Raw genomic sequence first — 20,954 nt, 5'->3', positions numbered from 1 at the left:
GGGGGGAAAGCTGCTCAGTGCATACACACTGAGCGGCTTTCCCTGTGCCAGGTGCCGACGGCAGCTCATCTGCTGGCAATACCAGCAGATGAACGGCTTTCCCAGCGATGATGCGGGAGCGCGCAGCAGCGCTCACCAGTATTTGCCGGGGCATACACATTGGGCTTTTGAGCTGAAAGCCGCTCAAACATGCTGTTTTGAGCGACTTTGAACTCAAAGTCGTCCAGTGTGTATGGGCCTTAAGACAAATCACTTAGAAATGGGGCTGTAATCGCCCCGTGTGTATGGCACATTAAATAACTGTATTTTAAGAAATTGGTCCCATAAAGAGACCTATAACATTTAAGCCCTTAAGTGGTGGGTTTTACTGGGGCAGGGCAAACCTACCAGGGCAGGTTTGTCCTGCCCCAGCAAAACCCACCACAGAGCGTAGCCAGTCCGGGCACCCTCCTCACTTCCGCTCAGGTGTTTGTACGCCAGAGCTCCTCTGGCACTGCCCCAGCTGTCAGTCACAGCAGTGACCACATGAGGCAGGCTTGGGGATGTTCATTCGGGGCGGGTCGGGAGGCCTCGGGCGCCTGAACTCCTGAGCACTCCCGAGCTGCCCCGAACATCTTGAGCCTGCAACCTGCTCCCTGCAAATAATGGCGGCGGGGGCAGCAGCAGGGGAGCTCTGGCATATGATCACTGGAGCAGAGAGGTGAGGGGCAGTGACAGGAGGGGAGGGTAGAGGAGGTGGCGGGTGCCCGGACAGGTGATACGCCAGTGGTGCACAGCTGCAGGCACCACTGGCGCACACCTTGATATTAGTGGTATGCCCGGAAATTTTCCAGGAGAGCCTGCTGCAGCAACGCATACCACTCAAGTGGTTAATGCACACTAAATAATGTCTCTGCTCACTCCAATATCTGCATCAGACATAGGGCCAGATGTACTAAGCTTCAAAAGTGATAAAATGGAGAGTGATAAACAACCAGCCAATCAGCTCCTGCCTGACATTTTTCAAACACAGTCTGTGACATGGCAGGCAGGAGCTGATTGGCTGGCTGTTTATCACTCTCCATTTTATCACTTTTGAAGCGTAGTACATCTGGCCCATACTCACAGGAGCACGTTTGATCAATTGCAGGTAAATAGTTTTAACAATGTTATGATTCAGTCATTCAAATCACATGACCACAGTTTGGCCTTTAAGGACACTCACAGGAAGACAGGTGTTGCAATTCTGATTATTTAACAGAAGGGTAAAAGTATGAAATTTTAAGATATAATATGCTGTCTGGGTGGCCAGTGACCACTGCTATATTCCAGAACTGACCAGTACTATGCCCCGTTCCATCTGGTAGAATAGTATGTTTACCTGTCTTCCAATTGTGTGACACCAATATGCTGTATACTAGTGTTGACGAACCAGTTAAGCACTAATAAATGTAAGATTATGATTGGCTGATATGTTCGTATGATTTCACAGGGAGGTGGCCCTACGGAATAGCCCCATGCAATATCTTACACAGATAAAGAGCAACTCTGAAGCCTGTCACATACTCATCGTCGTAGCAGAGCATGATTCTCCAGAGTTCCACCGACAATCGCAGGACTTTTTCCAGGTAACTTTCAGTATGTAACCTGTAGTGTCTTTCAGCAACATTTTGATCTGTTTCCAGCTACTTATTTGTCTTTAGTAGGCCTCACATGTGTTATCCTTTATCAAGACCAGTTGCAGTAATGCCAATGGAAGTGAATAAACTGTAGAAAACATTTAAAGGATGATGCACTTGAAGGAACACAATGAGCCTGTTGCTGAGTTGAATTCATGCCAGTTTGTGTAGTGCAAATTACACAAACTTGAACAGTACACGATCACAAAGGCAACACACATATGCACAATTGCAGAGTTGTTCGCATGTGCCTTATTATTGCCTAATCTCCCAGATTAATCATCAAGGCTCCTGAATGTGGCCACCTACTGTACTTTCCAAGTGGACTGGACCGTAGAGGTGGCCAATGAAGTGTTTTGCATGACAGTAATCACTGCATTTTATAGTGAGGGTGGAACCACATCACAGCGTACTGCCCCCCCCCCCCAGCACTGCCCACTTCTGCTAAGCCATTCCCCTGCAGTGCTGACCTGTCTGCCCCCTTCCAAATGGGCAGCCTAAAGGGCAGCAAGTATGGGCAAAGCAGTAAGGTGCAAAAAATTGCCTGAATGAAACAAGGGTGTGTTCATGCAAATACAGATTACATAAATACAACAGACTGCAACACTAAAATCTTGTCAACACCACTATTTAGTCTAAGCCGGTACTGGAAAAATCACGGGACAAACAGAAACACCAACCCCCTGAAAAAGTCCCTATTTGAAATGTGCCCTTCTCCCCCAAGGGCAACTCCCCATGAAAATAATGGTACCATACTGAATGCTCTTAGCCTCTTTCCAGCACCAGTAAGGCAATATGGAATAATCAATTCTAACTAGTTAAAAATATGGGTGTTTTTTATTGGTGCACTACATGCTCCAGAAAGCCCTGGCTTGCCTTATATTTTAGAGGTGATTCTTATGACACTTGGTGCCCAGGAGAAATGTGGGACCAAAAAGGGGTATGGCCTAAGTTATAGGGACCATGGCCTTCACTGTAATCCCGATGACGTCACTGTCGGGGCTGCCCAGTATTTCCAGAAATCTTGGGTTGTCCATGGAGACAAGTGCTGCAGTAGAATATCACACTGCAGCATCCAGCTCCTGTCACTGCAAAAGAAGCCGGCATTTTGGTGTCACCCCCTCTGATGGCGAGTCCTGGGTTCCCTTTCTGATGCCACTGATGTACAGTATATTCATATAAGCTGATTCACACAGATAAGTGGGCATGTCTATAATCATACCTCCCAACTGTCCCAATTACAGCTATTTGGAGACTGTCCCGCTGTCCCTCCTGAGGGTGGCAATGTCTTTGGGGCTGGACAGTTGGGGCGAGCTGCTCTGAAAACAGGGTTTGTGGTACTAGGCCACACCCCTCTTTCAGAGGTCATGCTCTCAATCCATTATCTCCATCCCCTTCTGGGTGGCAGGTCCTGATTTATGAAGAACAAAAGTTGGTATGCTATAATCAGTGTGAGGTGTACACAGGGCGCCCACACAGTACAGCCGCCATCTTTCTACCTCTCAGTCTGGCCAGTTTTCAGATATCTGAACTGCAGATATAGCTGGAAACATGATGCAAAGAATAAAACAAATAACACTATTATCATCAACACATTTTGGCCCTTCCCTTGGACTGCAATTCTCCCAGTTGTTACTCCCTTTGGTATCAAAATAAAGCAACAGGTGTTTATCGACTAAGGGGGTGATTCTGATCACCACACTCCCCTGCATGTTCGCGCAGGGGAATGGTCCATAGCACCAATCAGATTCTTTTTCATGTACCTAGGACCTTCTAGAGGGTAAAGGTTAGAATCTGATTAGTTGTGCTATGGGCAACATCTCTCACTTCTTAAAACTCACACTTTAGTAAATTGACACCTTAGCCTCAAATCATATTCTACTCATAATACTCTTAATATATATACCATAGGATACAATCATAGTAAAATACCATGGATAAGAATAACAAGACCCACCCCTCAGATAATGATGTACAAATGACAACCAGTGATGTGTAGGCATCGAGGAAATGCATCTGTTTTATGGGTTTATTAGGAATTTTATGTAAGGTATTATTAAATGTTATGTACTGCACAGAAAGCTGACAACACTCTCGTCTTTCATTTTAGAGTCTGAAGGAATTAGGAAGTTGTGTCTCCTACAAACAGGTAGATGGTACTGATCACTTTGATGTCATTGAAAAGATAACAGAGGAAGATTATGTCCTGACTCAGGTAAGTTGCTGGAACACCGTAGGAAAGTTGTTCCCAAACTGTACTGTGGCACCCAGGGGCACCTCGGGATACTTGCAGGTGTGCACTGGGTTGGTGGTCCAGGTCCAATTAAAATTATTTATGACCAATGTAATAGGCAAAACCAATGCTTGTGGCTTCCAATCATAATATATGTTGACAAACAGAAGTGAATCCTAACCTTCACCCAGGCCCGGCGACAGGGGGGTCAAGGGGCACAGCCGTCCCAGGCCCTGATGACCTGATGGTCCCCAAGGCCCACCAGCCCCCCCGCTCAGCCTTCTGTCCCTCTCAGTCACTCAGAAAGTGCCCCCCCTCCCCTTCCCCTCGCTCATATGTCTTGCACACCTGCAGCCAGCCTCGGATCAGAAGCCTGGTCCTGCTGCTCAGCTACTTCGGGGGTGGGGGTGGCTGGCGCTACATGGGACTTGAAGGGGCGGGGCTACACAGGTTCCAGAAGGGGCGTGGCTACATGGGACTCAGGCTCCTGCTGTGCTGAGCCTGGTTAAGAGGGAGAAGCTGCTGCCATTATAGGGCCACCCAGAGAGTGAGAATGCACTCTCTGGGTGTTTGTAATGTAATAGTAATGTAATGTAATAGTAAGTGCTTATGGTGTGTACACATGGGGGCGATATGCCGTGCTATGCGAGTCCCGATACGATCAGATCGCATCGGGACTCGCATGGCATGCATGGAGGGGCACAATTTAGACTATATAGTGCAGATCTGCACTATATAGTCTTGCCTGCCCTCTCTATTTAGAAAGAAAAATAGTTGGATCACCCTTGGGCGCAGCTGCTACTAGGTTTCAAACACTTGATGAGGAGACACCACTCCTCCAACAACACATCTACTACACAAAATTTTCAAGTGGAGACCCTATAGCGCTCTGAACACAAAAAAAATTATACACAGTACTTCCCTTTTTGGATCTTATGGGACAGATGGATGGAACAGAAGATCCTGGTAATCAGTTTTTCATTGTTGGTTATTCATGCAAAACAATGGAAACAGAGGGATCATGTGATTGATAAACTGTCCATACAATAAATGGGTTGATACACTCGTGCAGATTGATGGGATTCTGTGCAGCTGTTTTTCCTCCACCAATAAATGGAATGTGCAGATGAGCGTACCAAAACTCACATCAAAGATGTGGTGGTTAAACACATCAAGGTATCTTTTATTAGTGTACCCCAACTCACACTATGTGGATGTAGTATTCGCACATAAAGGTATCTTTTAAATGAGGTGAATGAGACGGTATAGCCAACGGGATGCGTACCCCAACTTACTGAATAAAAGGCTGTGACGTTCACATCAAGGTATCTTTAGGACCACTCGGTATATGGATCATAAAAACTTTAATGTCTTCCACATCCAGAAGTACATAACATACAAAGTGAATAAAATGAAAACAGGGTGGTCACTGTGACTGCCAGGTAAAGGAAGAAATGGCGAAGTATAGAATTCTACAACCTGGGGGGTCTTCCGGATAGTCCGCCAGGCAGAGTCTTCAACCAAGGTCCCAAACTGGATAGCAGCAGTCAAACAGCAATCACCTTCCTCTGATCACACAGCGCGTTTCGATCCGCTCTGGGATCTTTTTCAAGTGTACACTTGAAAAAGATCCCAGATGAAAAAGATGAACCAACAATGAAAAACTGATTACCAGGATCTTCTGTTCCATCCATCTGTCCCATAAGATCCAAAAAGGGAAGTACTGTGTATAATTTTTTTTGTGTTCAGAGCGCTATAGGGTCTCCACTTGAAAATTTTGTGTAGTAGATGCCCTCTCTATTTGGCTGCCGATTTGCGCTCACACGGGACGCGCATCGGGCTCGCAAGCCCTAAAAAAGCATGCGATCTGCATGCGATATGGCTTCCGATGTTCACTATATCGGCAACATCGGAAGCATATCTTACCGTGTGTACACACCATTAGTGTGTGTATATGTAGGGTGGGTTAGGATGCAGGATACAAGGGTAAGGATTAGGCTGCAGGGGTAGGGAGGGTTACGGACCAGGTCAGTGTGATAGAGCTCAGGATGAGGGAGCACGCCAGAGTGATAGAACACAGGCCACAGGGTAAGGGAGTACATCGGTGTAATTAGTACAGTATAGATCGCAGGCTGCGGGGTATGGGAGTGCGATACAGCCCAATCTGTGGGGTGAGGGAGGGCATAATTGGGAAAGAACGCAAGCCGCAGTGACTCCAGTTTATGTTCCAACAAAATGGGAGGTTAATAGCATTTGAAGGGATGGGGGGCCCCCAGATATATCAGTGTATGGGGAACCAAAAAAAATCCTGCCTTCGCCACTTAAGTAATCTTAAGGATGAAGCATAAATACCATTTTCTTAATTTATTAATTTTATACTAAATTTCTCAACAAAAGACTTTTGGCCTAGGGGAGCCATATAAAAAATCTGATACTCTAGGGTGCCATCATTTAAGAAAAAGTTTGGGAACCACTGCCTGAGAGAATAAATGTAATGTTGAGGTTTGTGCTTCTGATAGTGTTGTTGCTTGGGGTATCTTCATGCATAAACGTTGTCACAATACCAGTAGGGCAGGATCTCTTTGACTCGGTAAGCTGCATGCTTCGCAGCTTACTGAGTCAACCAGAATCAGGGCCAATGTGTATATATCTGGCATAATGTGTGTAAGGGGCTCTGCCTGGTATAATGTGCGTAAGGGGCTCTGCCTGGAGTAACATGTGTACGGGTGTATTGTGAATTGGCACTATTCTGTGACCACACATCTTGCTTATTGAAGCCACAACCCTATATTATTGACACACGCCTTTGGTTCGCAATGTCTCTTTTTTGAGTGTGGGGTTGAGGGGACACCAATTTTCTTTCTGGCTCAGGGCACCAAAATGTAGGAGCCGGACTGGAGGCAAAAGCCTGGGGGTAGGCTCCCCTGACAGGGTTTGGAGGGAGCTACTAGCTAGACAGTCATAGAAGGGGTGTCTAAGGAGAGGGTCATAGGGGGAGGGGCTTAACGGGGTGTAGTAAGGGTATATAAGCTGAGTGCAGGCAGGAAATAGGGGTCACTGGGAGATTTTTCTGAACAGCTAAGCAGCACTGCATCTCCCATGGCTTCCCCAAACGCTGATGCTGAGGTATCTGCAGCGCTGGCTGCCCTCAGGGAGGCAGCAGGTACCAGAGGGACAGAGTGGCTGCAGCAGCAGATGTCAGGTCTGCTGGGGGGACTGGGAGCAGCAACGCAGGAGGCTGCTCCAGCGGGCGCACGGCCTCGGAGGTCCAGGCCTCCGGAGCGCTTCAGCCCATCTGTGTCCCCCAGGGTTCAGCGCCGTTCAAGGAGCCCCGTCAGGGACCCTCCAGGCCAGGCTGCGGGCCGGGCACCTTCCGCCCGCAGGACCAGGTCTGGGAGGAATCCTACATGCAGGCGGAACCCTCCGCGTGGGGGGGATCCCCCCCCACGTGCGCGAAGATCCGGCGGTGCGTGGTTCTGGACCGGGAGCGGCGGGGCATGCGGGGCATGCTGCTGCCCAGCGCGGGGTGAGTCGTGCCAGGGGGGCAGAAGTACAGGCTGCGGACCGCAGGCCTGGTACACGGAGCGAGAGACGCACAGCTGGCTCCGCCCCCAACGCGGTCGCGCCGGCTGGTGCTGTACCTGAGGGTCGAGATGACAGGAGAAGAGAGATGGCAGCGTCTGCAGATGATGGAGAGATACCTGGTCCTTCCCCATTGGCTGGGAATCGTCAGGACACTGGACCTGCGGCTGCTGGGTTCACAGCCCCCAGGCAGCCTGGTGAGTCTGTCTCTATGTCTATTAATGCTTTAGCACAAAGTCAGGGGGGGGGGAGGGTTAGCCCTCCAGGGGGAGATGAATAGGGGCTTTACTGAGCTATTGAGTGGTTTTGCAGATTGGTTGGTGGGTTTGCGGCAGGGGGCGGGGCCGTCGCCGGCGGCGGCATGGGCGCCACAGAATTCGGGCACACCAGCTAACATTAGTGTGCCAGTCAGTAGTAGTGTGCCGGTTAGCAGTGGGGCGCCGGTTAGCAGCGGGGTGCCGGTTAGCAGTGTGGTGACGGTTAGCAGTGTGGTGCCAGTTAGCAGCGGGATGCCGGTTAGCAGTGTGGTGCTTGGGAGCAGTGGGCCTGGGGCTGAAGGAGGTAGTGTGGTGACGCAGGAGGAGAGTGGAAGGCTTAGTGACACTGCAAAAGGGGAGGTGTATGTATGCTTTGAGGGGCCATTGGGGGCACACCTGAGGCAGGAGGTGAGGGAGAAGATTTGGAAAAGGGAATACGTGGATATATTTTCACTGCTCCCATTAGAGCGTTTTAATCTGGATAGGCCCCGCAAGGAGGAGAAAAAAGAGGAGGAGGAACGGCGGCGGTATCGGCTGATACCGCGGTCATTCACGAATTGGTTACAAGCCTTTGCTATTTTAGCCAGCGTGATTGGGGAGAAGGCACCTGACAATTGTTCAGGCTTATTTTGTTACATGGATGCGATAGGGGAGGCATATAGGGTTTACGGGGGCTTGGCCTGGCTCAGGTATGATGAACAGTTCAGGCAGAGGAAGGCGGTTCGCCCCAACATTCGTTGGGATCATAAAGACATTGCTTTATGGTTGAAGGTAACGGCCCCCATAAAAAGTGGGCAGCCCTTTCGTGGGGATGGGGGGGGGCCGAGAGAGACCACAAGTGGGATGGCCGTGCAGAAGGGGCTCTGCTTTGCCTTTAATGATGGGGCATGCCGGTTTGGAGCAAAATGCAAATTTAAACATGAATGCTCCTCCTGTGGAGGGAACCATGGGGCAAATAAATGCTTTAGAGGGAAGTCACGAGACGGTAGTTCCAAAGGGGGCGACACCGGTTCGGCTGGAAAGGATGCTGGGTTATCTGCGTAGGTATCCTGACCAGCAGACAGCCTCCTTGTTGGAGGAGGGGTTTAGGGAAGGTTTTAAGATACCTTCTGATGTGCAGGTTTCAGGGAGTTTTAGGAGGAATTTGAAGTCTGCTAGGGAGCATCCTGAAGTGGTACAAGAAAAACTGCTTAAGGAAGTGCAGCTGGGTCGTATGGCGGGACCGTTTAAGGCGGCACCATGGCCAGATTTGATAGTCTCTCCGTTGGGGGTGGTGCCAAAGAAGGAGGCAAACAAATTTCGTCTTATTCACCATTTGTCCTTCCCAAAAGGGGCGTCGGTCAATGATGGCATTGACCCCGACATATGCTCGGTGGTTTATACATCGTTTGACGCGGCTGTTCAGTGGGTGAAGCGGTTTGGGAAAGGGGCCATGTTGGCAAAGACGGATATTGAATCGGCATTCCGTTTGCTGCCTGTTCATCCAACTAGTTTGCGTTTGTTGGGTTGTTGTTGGGATGGGGAGTTTTTTGTTGATCGATGTTTACCGATGGGGTGCTCCTTGTCGTGTGCTTATTTTGAGGCCTTTAGTTCCTTTTTGGAGTGGGTGGTTAAGGATGTCTCTGGGTGCAGTTCAGTTATTCATTACCTAGATGACTTCTTATGTATCGGTCCTGGGGGGACCGGGGTATGTGACTTATTGTTGAGGACTGTTGAAAGGGTGTCGGCAGACTTTGGGGTCCCGCTTGCTCCAGGCAAGACGGAGGGCCCTGCGACGGTGATCAGTTTTTTGGGTATAGTCATTGATACTGTGAATATGGAGTGCCGCTTGCCTGAGGAAAAATTGTTGGGTCTGAAGGCCGAAGTTAGGAGGGCGTTGCTGGTGAAGAAAATTAGATTGAGGGAATTACAGTCCTTGCTGGGTAAGTTGAATTTTGCGTGTCGCATTATGCCGATGGGCCGCATTTTCAGCAGGAGGCTGGCAGCAGCAACAGCAGGGGTGGTACTTCCTCATCATTTTGTCAGGTTAGGCAGTGAGTTGAAGGGGGACTTGCGGGTGTGGGCATCTTTTCTGGAAACCTTTAACGGCAGGGCCTTGTGGATGTCAGACACTTGCGTGGCCACAGAGTTGGACCTTTTCACAGACGCTGCTGGGAGTGGCGGTTTTGGGGCTTATTGCCAGGGACATTGGTGTGTGGGCCAGTGGCCGGAGTCTTGGGTGCAGAGAGGCTTGGTAAAAAACTTAGCATTGCTGGAATTGTTTCCTATTCTGGTTGCAGTTGTCGTTTGGGGTGAACTGTTCCGCGATAGGAAGATTTGTTTCTACTGCGATAATTTAGGGGTCGTCATGGCTATCAACCAATTGTCGGCATCTTCACCGCCAGTGGTTACTATTTTGCAGCAGTTGGTATTGGAATGTCTGGCTTTGAATTTGTGGGTTGTGGCCAGGCACGTTCCCGGTGTCTCTAACGGCATTGCGGATTCTTTATCTCGTTCACAGTGGGATCCTTTCCGGGAGTTGGCGCCAGAGGCGGACAGGGAGGGGACCGGGTTCCCCAGTCGGCTCTGGGCTCTGCTGGACGGGTAGTCGATCAGCTCATCAGGGAATCCTTGGCCCCAAATACATGGTCGGCATACAACCAGGAATGGTGTAGCTGGATAGAATGGCGTGAGGTAGTAGGTCTTAGAGAGGAGGATGATGAATTGGCTGTCTTGTTATACATAGGCCATTGTAAGGAGATTGGTTGGTCAGTGGCAAAGATCACGCGCTGTATGGCAGGCTTAGCTTTTGGGTTTCGTGCAGGTGGGAGGCCTGATGTCACAAAGAATTTCCTGATTGCGCAGGCTTTAAAAGGCTGGAGGAAAGGGCATGTAGTGCAGGATCAGAGGAGGCCGGTGTCCTTCCAGTTGTTGCAGAATATGGGCAGTAAGCTAAGAGAGGTCTGTAGTTCCAACTTTGAGGAAAGGTTGTTTGGGGCAGCTTTTTCGCTTGCCTTCTTTGGGGCACTGCGGATTGGTGAGCTCGTGAGTCCAAGCGTCTCCAGGCCAGGAGGTTTGTTAGGAGAGGATGTGGATTTATACGTGGATAGGGTGGAGCTAGTGGTGAGGAGGTCTAAGACGGATCAATTAGGGAGGGGGAAGAAGTTAGTTCTTTTCTCTGTGCCGGGCTCGGAAATGTGCCCGGTGGCTCGGGTACGGGTATTTAAGGAAGTCAGAGTGGGCAGAGAGAGGGATCCTCTGCTGATGCATGTGAATGGGTCCTTTTTATCTCGGTTCCAGTTCACTAGCGTGTTCAGAGCAGTCCTGCGGACGTTGGGCCTCAAGGGGGAGGACTACGCGGGTCACTCTTTTCGCATTGGGGCCGCAACTGAGGCTGCTAGGATGGGTTTGGGAGATGAGATAATCAAGCGTATTGGGCGGTGGGAATCATCTCGTTTTCGTTCCTATGTTCGGTTAGGTGATTGTTGAGGCTGACGGTGTTCTTTCTATTTCAGGGCATTCCCCGTGCCTGATTTGGATTCTAGGACATTCATATGTCTTTTGGGGAGCTTTGCGGGCTGATGTCAGACCGAACGGCCGCCAGCTAGGTTTGGATAGAGAGGAGGCAGTGGTTCGCTGGCTGGGGAAGCGCGGTATGGTATGGAGTGGAGTGTTGCAGGAATTTCATCGTTTTGTTCGGCTCGATAGGGCTCCCGACATACTAGTGTTGCATGTGGGAGGGAATGATCTTGGGGGCAGACCATTTAGGGAGTTGATACGGGATATCAAGTTTGATTTCTTACGTTTATGGGCAATGTTCCCGGAAGTGATCACGGTTTGGTCGGATATTGTGCCGCGCCGTTATTGGAGAGATGCAAGGTCGGCTGACAAGATCAATAAGGCACGGATAAAAGTCAACAGGGCAATTGGGCGTTTTATGGCTAGAAACGGCGCGGTGGTGGTGAGGCACAGGGAACTCGAGTCTGGTACCGGTGCCTTTTGGAGAGGGGACGGTGTGCATTTGAACGCTGTAGGGATAGATGTGTGGTCCTTAGGACTACAGGAAGGAATAGAAACAGCGTTCCGGATGTGGGGGGGTCGCCCGGGGTCAAGGGTTTAACCCCGTGCTTGGTGGCGGAGGGGGGTCCTCGAGGTTGGTGGCATTGAGGCTTAATTATGCGGCGGGGAGGGCCCCATGAGGGGGCTGGACTCCCCTGGGTGAGATTAATTAATGAGCACTGGGTGTTGACAATTGGTGCCCTCGAGCCAATCGCTATCGGCTGGGGGTAACAACTCCTGGAAGTGCTCAGAGGTGTGGAGAGATTTATTGAGGGCCTCGGGGACCACCTTCCGTGGGAAATGTTTTGGTTTATTGTTAAATTTGTATGGTTTAAATAAAGATGGCTGCTGTGGCCAATTTTATCCAACAAGAGAGTTATGTCATTTGTGGGGGGATAATTGGGCACAGCGATTGGACAATACCCTGTCATGTAGGAGCCGGACTGGAGGCAAAAGCCTGGGGGTAGGCTCCCCTGACAGGGTTTGGAGGGAGCTACTAGCTAGACAGTCATAGAAGGGGTGTCTAAGGAGAGGGTCATAGGGGGAGGGGCTTAACGGGGTGTAGTAAGGGTATATAAGCTGAGTGCAGGCAGGAAATAGGGGTCACTGGGAGATTTTTCTGAACAGCTCCCACCCACCCTCCCTAATTTTATAGTTTTTTAGGAAGAATTATTGATAGGATGTCTTTTTGTCACAGTGGCCTGTGCGGAGGGGGGTCCTCGAGGTTGGTGGCATTGAGGCTTAATTATGCGGCGGGGAGGGCCCCATGAGGGGGCTGGACTCCCCTGGGTGAGATTAATTAATGAGCACTGGGTGTTGACAATTGGTGCCCTCGAGCCAATCGCTATCGGCTGGGGGTAACAACTCCTGGAAGTGCTCAGAGGTGTGGAGAGATTTATTGAGGGCCTCGGGGACCACCTTCCGTGGGAAATGTTTTGGTTTATTGTTAAACTTGTATGGTTTAAATAAAGATGGCTGCTGTGGCCAATTTTATCCAACAAGAGAGTTATGTCATTTGTGGGGGGATAATTGGGCACAGCGATTGGACAATACCCTGTCATGTCTAGTTATGGCTCTCTGTCTGGCAGTTTAGAAATAAAGTAGTTATGGTAAAAGTCCTATGATCTATTGTTGTCTGACAATATGCTTTTTATTCACAGCTAATCCTAAAGATGATTTTGAAAAAATGTCGCAAATTGGAATCTTGAGCTTGTTTGTGAGGCGCTAGCTTGATGGAAACTCCTTGTGTTCAGCTGAGAATACATTGTACAGTATACTGTAAAATGGAGATTACAGTTTCTCATAGTGACATCACCTTGCTAATTATTTGCTTATCTTAAATGGACTCTACACTGAAGTTACATTTTCAAAGCAATCTGTGGGAAATGTATGAATATGATTACAAAGAAAATCTGATGCAGCCCATACCATCTTTTGCATTAAAATATTTCCATTAATGCAGCGGCGTAGCTTTGGGGTGCCCCCCCCCCCCCCCCGCCGTTAATGGGGGGGCTCTGCCGTGCCCCCTCCCCCCATTGCCGCATGCTTACCTGTCCACGCGTCCCGGCTCCCCTCCTGGCTTCAATAAATTCTATGCAGACGGACCACGATAAAATGGCCGCCCCCATACCGCAGACAGTTTCAGAGAACAGTCTGCTTTATGGGGCAGCCATTTTATCGTGGTCCCTCTCCATAGCATTGTTTGAAGCCAGGAGGGGAGCCGGGACGCGCGGACAGGTAAGCATGTGGGGGATGGGGGGTGGGGGGATTACTATAGCACTGCAGCCCCCCCCGGCGCCCCCATATGCACAGCGCCCCCCGCGACCGCGGGGGCTGCGGTGCTATAGTTACGCCACTGCATTAATGTATATACAGTTTTTAAAATTTCTTTCACCAAGAAGTTATGATTTATTAATGCCAAGATTGGTGCAGCAGAATTTAGTGTAAATCTGTGTAATCCTGTTATAGATAATCTCACATAACAAAAGTATTTTCAGATAAATTTGTAACATTTACACAAATAGCAAAATGAAAAATGAGGGGACGGGGATTTGAAAGAAACCCGTATCGGTGATGAGTTAGAATTGATCGGATGGGTAATGCCAGCACTGCTACTGTGCATGCTCTGGCTGAGCACATATGTGCTAGCATCTACTGCAGTGGAGGTATCGCTCTCCCAATAAATATTGCCAAAAGTAGCCCATAGGCTCCAACAGCTAATACCTTATAAAGATGGTATTTGCTAAAACCAGTGGTACCACAAGGTGGGCGTGGGAGTTGCGGTCTGCACCCGGGTGTCACCCTCAAAGTAATGTAACAGGGATTCCTGCTAGGCGATGCCTCTTTATATTAGACCACACCCTCTTTTTTGGTGGGCAGGGGGCGAATGGAGAGTATGCACCTGGTGTCACCAGACCAGGGTACGCCTCCGGCTAAAACTGAGGTATTTTCTAAGGATATCCTGCAAATAATGAATGATAGACCCTTAAATCATATAAGCATTCATATAGGAGAAAATATAACTGGCGACACAACTGAAAATACTTTTATTGTCATACGAAGGTAATCTAATTTTTTTTAGAATGTAAGCTCTCACGAGCAGGGTCCTCTCTCCTCATGTGCCTTTCTTAGAATATATAAGCCTCTGCCACCCTGATGATTGTTGCAGTGTCCTGTCCCCTGATGCAACTATCCGTATTAACCATGTACTTGTCCTAAACTGTCTTGTGCTGTAATTTGTTATGTGTTTTTGCTCATAACTATGCTCTGTAAAGCGCTGCGTAATATGTGTGCGCCATATAAGAACCTGTTCATAAATAATAAATAAATAATAAATCTAATTGCCACAGTAATCCATAGCTGGATTGTCCTGTTTAAATTCTATTTGTATTTTATTAAGGAAGTTGTAAATAACCACAGCAACTCTATTGAAAAATATCAGAGCCAAGATTGCAAGCTACCAAAAGTCTAGATAATTTGGTTTTGTTACTGTAAATTGAGTTAATATATCATCTGGCCTTGGTTAGTTTGGCTTGGTTACAGGGCAGGTGTAAGGCTTCCCCCCCCCCCAGCGCATCGCTATTGTCCGGCAGTTAATATCCAGCATGCTATATAAATCTAGATACATCACCGGTTCTCACAGAACACTTGCCCTGACAGATTGCTCAGCGCTGTGTGTTGATCGATCTTGCTGAACAATCTAGTATCACTCAGATCGCACAGCAATATATCCCTGTGTGTAGGCCGCTTAAGGCCGGGGTTTATTCTAGTTTGGTCGATTCCCTGTGCAGCGATATTTGGTGCATGTGCAGATACTTGGTGTGAGCAGGCATGGCAAACTGCTCGTTCACCATCGAGTTCGCACCAAGAAACCAGAGGAGTCTTCGATATGTGAGCGCTTGCAAAATCATTCGATGGTCGGCGACCATCGAATGATTTTGTCCCCATGATTTTGCAAGGCTGCAAATGGATGTCTATGCAAAACATTCATTTGAATTCCTGCGGGGGAACGCGGCATGCGAGGGGGGTGGGCGGCCCTGCAGGCCATGTTTGGTGGACTCGCAAAGTTGCGAAATTTGCAGCTTTGCAAGTCAACCAGAATAAGGTCCTTCATTCCATCTAAAGCCCTTTTTCTGGTTCCCAATTCATAACATGCCCACTGTTACTTATATAGTGCATCCTAGATGGCTGCTTATCTAGTACTTTCCTCCTGGCTACTGTGATCTATCTCTTGCTGGCTTGAATAATGTTTATCTTTTTTTCTCTAAAGGTGCCCATACACAGTACAATTATTTATGCAATTTGGACTAGATCGCATGGCATACGTTTTGCAATGCAATGAGATGCAATCTAGTACAAAAGGTTATGTGATATGTGCGATGTGATATGTGCAGGAGCACCCATCTCACCGCACCTGGCAACTGTACTGTGTATGGGCACCTTTAGTTTTCAAACATACAGATATATAAACAACAGGGCATAATAAGAGTGTACATAAAATGGCAACCAACTAATAACATGTCACAAAATGAGTAGTAAAGAATGTTAAGATGTATAATGTAGATACCCAATGGACTTGTCTTTTTTTTTAAAATATTCTATTAAATCATAACATAACATCACGCACATCATGTACATTGGTTGGAAGTAGAATAATTCATACATATAAAACAAGTCTTTATTCCCATGCACATCACCTGAGCACACATAGTAGCAGGCAATAAAACGAAACCTACATAAAGTTTTACGGTTTAATTAGTGAAGATGAATATTCTGTTTACCTCAGTGCCTTATTATAATTCAGTAGAGAGATCAGCCCATCTGTTTATAGATAACAGACAGCTGGCGAAGAATTCTGCAACTCTCTTTGGCCATGTCCTTTAGTGGAATGGGAGTATTATACTGGAAATTATTAACAGGGTTAATGTTTGGATTAGAAGGGAGTGCCCTTCCAGCACATGAATCACTAGCACAGTGCCAGTAATATTATTATTAGCCTCTATTTACATAGCGCTAGCATTCTACGCAGCTCTCCACAGACAATGCATAGTCCCTCTCCCGGTGGGGTTTACAGGGAACATTTTCTACCTCACATCGGGTCCATTATGTAAGTAGTGAATTAACTGGCACATGTATGCCTGAGAGAGAAAACCTGGAGCACCCAAAGGGGCAATGCACATAAAGAAGTGATCACTACAGTGTACTCTAAAAACTCCTTGTTAACATCATACTGTAGACATAACAACAAGCTTAAATGCAGTATATAACACTACTAGGGCGGTATTCAATGAGGCTGATTCGCCAGGTTTTTATGGCGATTTTGTGCTGTAAGGCGAATTTTTGACTAAAACGGTGAATCACCCTATTCAATGACCAGATGGCGAATACATTTCAAGGTTTTTTCGCCATGATTCACCGAGTAGCAATCGCTATCTTTTTATGGTAAAGTGAAATGTGAACTTTTAAAATAAAGTGTTTTGTTTTTTACATTTGTGTCAAAAAATCAGGAATTGTATTCTGAGGAGGGGCATGCTATTTTTATTCATGTGCTGTAAGCACATGAATTTAATTTATTTTTATTTATTTTTTTACACAGACCAGCCAGCAGGGGGCCGGAGCCGAGCCGCTCATTAGATATTCATATATTCACTTCACCCGATCATTACATATGCATGATCGGGTGTAGTGAATATACCCGGTCCCCTGCTGGCACCCCCGGGGGGCAGTCTGTGCTGCCTGGCACCCGGGGAGCCCACCTCCCCCCACAAACGTTCTGGGGCAGGCAGGGAGACTTCCATCTCTCTGCCTGCCGCTGTCCTCAGGCTCCCTGCGGCATCCGCCGCAGGAGTTAAAGTTCGCCGGTCAGAGGCTCCGGAACGTGGCGAGCAGTGGCGAATGTGCAGCGAATCCTAAACAGGATTCGCTGCACATCGCCAAAATGCTCATTGAATACTGCCCTTACTAGTGCTGGTACTCAATATTTGCAGCGTGTGTCTTTCTGCTTATGCTTGCGCAGCCACTTTGTTGTATGCAGGGGGACGAGCGCGAAGAAGCCCCCTGTGGGCTCGCTGCGCTGCAGGCCTGGTGGACCCCCACAAGTTAGAATAGCCCATGTGAGTCGGGATCCCTATTGTTGGAGCATCGGCAGTCGGGATCCTGATGTCGGGATACTGACTGTCGGGATCCCCACTGTCGGAGCATCAACCGGCACCCCATTGTGTGACCTCCCGGGAAGCCACTGAGACTAACAGTAGGTGGGGAAATGCATTAGAGATGATTTCAAACCACCGAGGAGGTGCTCGTGTACATTGGGATTCCTGACAGGCCTCTTAGTCCTTGTGCACTGTGGGTACATACTGGAATATGGCTGTTCTTTCAGGTAACAATGCATGATCGCCATTAAGAGCTAAATTGGAAGAGAGGAGTAAGTGCCAGCAATTATTTGTAACCATAACAATATCCAGGCAGGACCCATGTTGTGCCTGGTAATCGGGGATCCTCTGCTCCATAAGCATGTTTTCTTTTATTTTTTTTAACCCTGAGGTATGTGGCTTCAATACCAATTCCGTGACAAAAGTCCTACTGAGGGGAAAAAAGGGTTGAAGGTCTTCCTCACCGAATCTCAGAGAGACCCCATCCCTCAACCCATGGCCAGATTAAGGGGGGGGGGACAGAGACTTGTGCTGAGCTCTGCTTGGTGGAGCTCATCATATGCTTCTCAGGCCCATGGAGGACAGCAGCAGCAGCGGCCTCACCTTGGGAGGGTTTTTAATTAGAGGCAGCACTGAGCCTGTCAGGGCTCCTACGGAGTAAGGTACAGTACAGAGGGACAAACACAGGCTTTTTATATATATATATATATATATATATATATTTCAGACATAACCTATGACCAGAGCACACTCACTGAAGGTGAGAACCGCCTTTTATTAACCCCAGAATCTGTACTGAATTCACTGTTTTATCCCAATATATGAGTTTTTATAGCTGGATCCACGAGGGATCGAACCCGGGTCTATTGGAGTCGACGTCTCCTTTTAAACCTTATACTGGCATTAAAGAGAGACCTTATCCACTAACATAACATCAGACTGCAAATATATTAACAGCATATCCAGGAGAAAGGTCATCTGCCACCCAGCCGGTTGGTTTATCCACAGAAAACACACTAATAGGTGTTATAATGTTCCAAGGACTCACTTACCTCCTAATAGGAATTAATTCCTCTTGAGAAAGACTGCCTTATTAAATCCTTATGATCCGTTAACCCCTGATGAAGTCCCTTTAAGGGATGAAACGCATTGTATTTCTTCTGCTGTTATCAAGTGTTTGAATTGTCTCAATGAAAACCATAAAGTTCTGGATGAATTGTTGCCACTGTGTGGATTAAGAGACTTTTTTAATACATTTCTGAAATTATTTGGACTCTTATTCTATATAGTACAGTGAATTGTATTAAGGCTGGACTGATGAAATTGTGGGGCGCCAACTCATGACTGTGCTCCATATCCTTCCTATATCCCCCTTCCAACAGAGGATCTTGTGAGATAGGCAACTCCCACAAAAATTACATCAAGTCTCTGGGCACGACTGCTTTATATATATATATATATATATATATATATATATATATATATATATATATATTATATATATATATGTCCCAATAGCAGTCAGCACACTTCATTCACATCAACCACGGGAATGCTGTAGCCATGTAAATGTAGTATGGTGGATAATTAGAGGCCAGCATAACACAATAAATTAGCGAAAAAATAGCAAAAAAGCGAAAAGCTGTGTTTAATCAGAAAGGTGGACACACCAGCATAATGAAAAAGTCCATATACATATTACCAAGTCCAAACAGCAGCATGGCAAATGAAGCATGGTGGTCCACCTAGAGGGTCACTGATGCCCCAGTGGGCCATACGAATTTTGAATGGACACTCCGTCTTCCCTACATAGTAGAGACCACACGGACAAATAATAACATACACCACAAATTTGGTGCTGCATGTCAACGCCCAATTGATGGTGTATTTTTTGCCCGTGTGGGGGTGATTGATGCTATCAACATGCAACTACATGGCCATAGGCGATAGCATCAATCACCCCCACACAGGCAAAAAATACACCATCAATTGGGCGTTGACATGCAGCACCAAATTTGTGGTGTATGTTATTATTTGTCCGTGTGGTCTCTACTATGTAGGGAAGACGGAGTGTCCGTTCAAAATTCGTATGGCCCAACATCGCCTCGCCATACGGACAGCCTTGCAAAATGGAACAGGAGACCAACCGGTGGCTAGGCATTTTGCCCAAGCCAAACATGGGATGGCAACATTAAAGCATAAAATCATAGACCATGTGCCGGAATCCCCAAGGGGCGGAGATAGATCAAAGCGATTATTACAACTTGAATCCAGATGGATTTTCCGCCTTGATTGTCTTCGTCCCAAAGGGCTTAATGAATCACTGGGTCTGATCCATTTCATTTAATTTGATGGCCATTGGTGGGCAGCATACCCAATGATTCACGTCAGTCCACTACAACAACTATAGCGATTGGTCAGTGGACCATAGACAGTACAGTTGTTGTCACATTTATGAGTTAGGAGAGTGCTGTTCATCCAATATGTTTACATAATAAATACAGAATGTGCATTTTTAAACAGAGTCATGTTGACTTAGCCTCTACCACAGCCTAACCAGTCACAATAGCTTTTATATCTTGTTTATTATGTCTGTTTTATATAGCAGCATGCACTTTTTTAATCTTATTTGACACTGTAAATGTAAAACGTTTTTATATTTTAGCACGATTGCACTTTATATCTGTATCCATTAGACAGATTCTTATTGCTATGCACTGAATGTTTTGTTTCCTTTGTGTTTAAGTTTATAGTGTTCCCATGGCAGCGCGGCCGGGCGTGCTGACGTCACCAGGGCCGGAAGTGGAAGGAGGTAGCCGGCGCCGGATGTGACGGGGCGGCGGGCCGCGATGCCGGGGACCAGCTGATGGTCCTTCGGTATTATGGTAGGACACTATTTATAGCACTTTATTATAGCACTATGTATCCTGATGAAGGGGATTGCATCCCCGAAACGTAGATGTATGTTTTTCCGTTGCTAATACAGTAACTTTTGCTTGCACAAGACTCTGAGTGCCGCCTACTTTGTCATGTACCTATATATATATATATATATATATATACTGTATATACATATATACATACACACATACAAGCCAATAATCCACTTGCGATATACAAACTAAAGGACCTTTTAACCACAGAAAACAAGGTTGGCCGCCTTACCACAATGTCCCCAGAGGGTTAGGAGACAATTACAACAATGATTCCGTTTTTAATAGGCGCCATACCATAAGTGGGTGTATATATATATATATATATATATATATATATATATATGTGTGTGTGTGTGTGTGAGAGTGTGTTTATATTAATCCCCCCAGCAGTTACCCATTGACCAGGTTTATACTGCTGTGTTTTGACAGTGTAATATTCTACCGTGCAGTTTGTGGCCAGTAATGACAAGTGGGAGGGGGTCCTCTGTCTAAAGTGACCCCGGACCCATCGAAGGCTTTATCCGGCCCTGCCTCAACCCCTGAATAGGTTAGGGTCAGTGCGCCTCCCTCCACCTTGCGGCTCAGGATTGCCCCAACAT

The 20,954-nt window shown here is 47.3% G+C and overlaps 1 protein-coding gene across 1 annotated transcript in view; it reads left to right on the top strand.

The window, feature by feature from the left end:
* AFMID (arylformamidase) overlaps positions 1 to 13,315 on the top strand; it is a 35,326-nt gene extending 22,011 nt beyond the window's left edge. Inside the window, exons 10-12 of the mRNA XM_083148609.1 lie at positions 1,472 to 1,607; positions 3,769 to 3,873; positions 12,929 to 13,315. Coding sequence (XP_083004735.1) covers positions 1,472 to 1,607; positions 3,769 to 3,873; positions 12,929 to 12,976 — 289 coding nt within the window. The 3' untranslated portion in view covers positions 12,977 to 13,315. The remainder of the gene's footprint in view (positions 1 to 1,471; positions 1,608 to 3,768; positions 3,874 to 12,928) is intronic.
* Positions 13,316 to 20,954: the final 7,639 nt, after the last annotated feature.

Source organism: Crinia signifera, chromosome 6, assembly GCF_055691185.1.
Source record: "Crinia signifera chromosome 6, ASM5569118v1, whole genome shotgun sequence".
Classification (NCBI taxonomy): Eukaryota; Metazoa; Chordata; class Amphibia; order Anura; family Myobatrachidae; genus Crinia; species Crinia signifera.
Note: the sequence above shows the minus strand (reverse complement) of the source record. Positions and strands in the feature narration are given on the sequence as shown.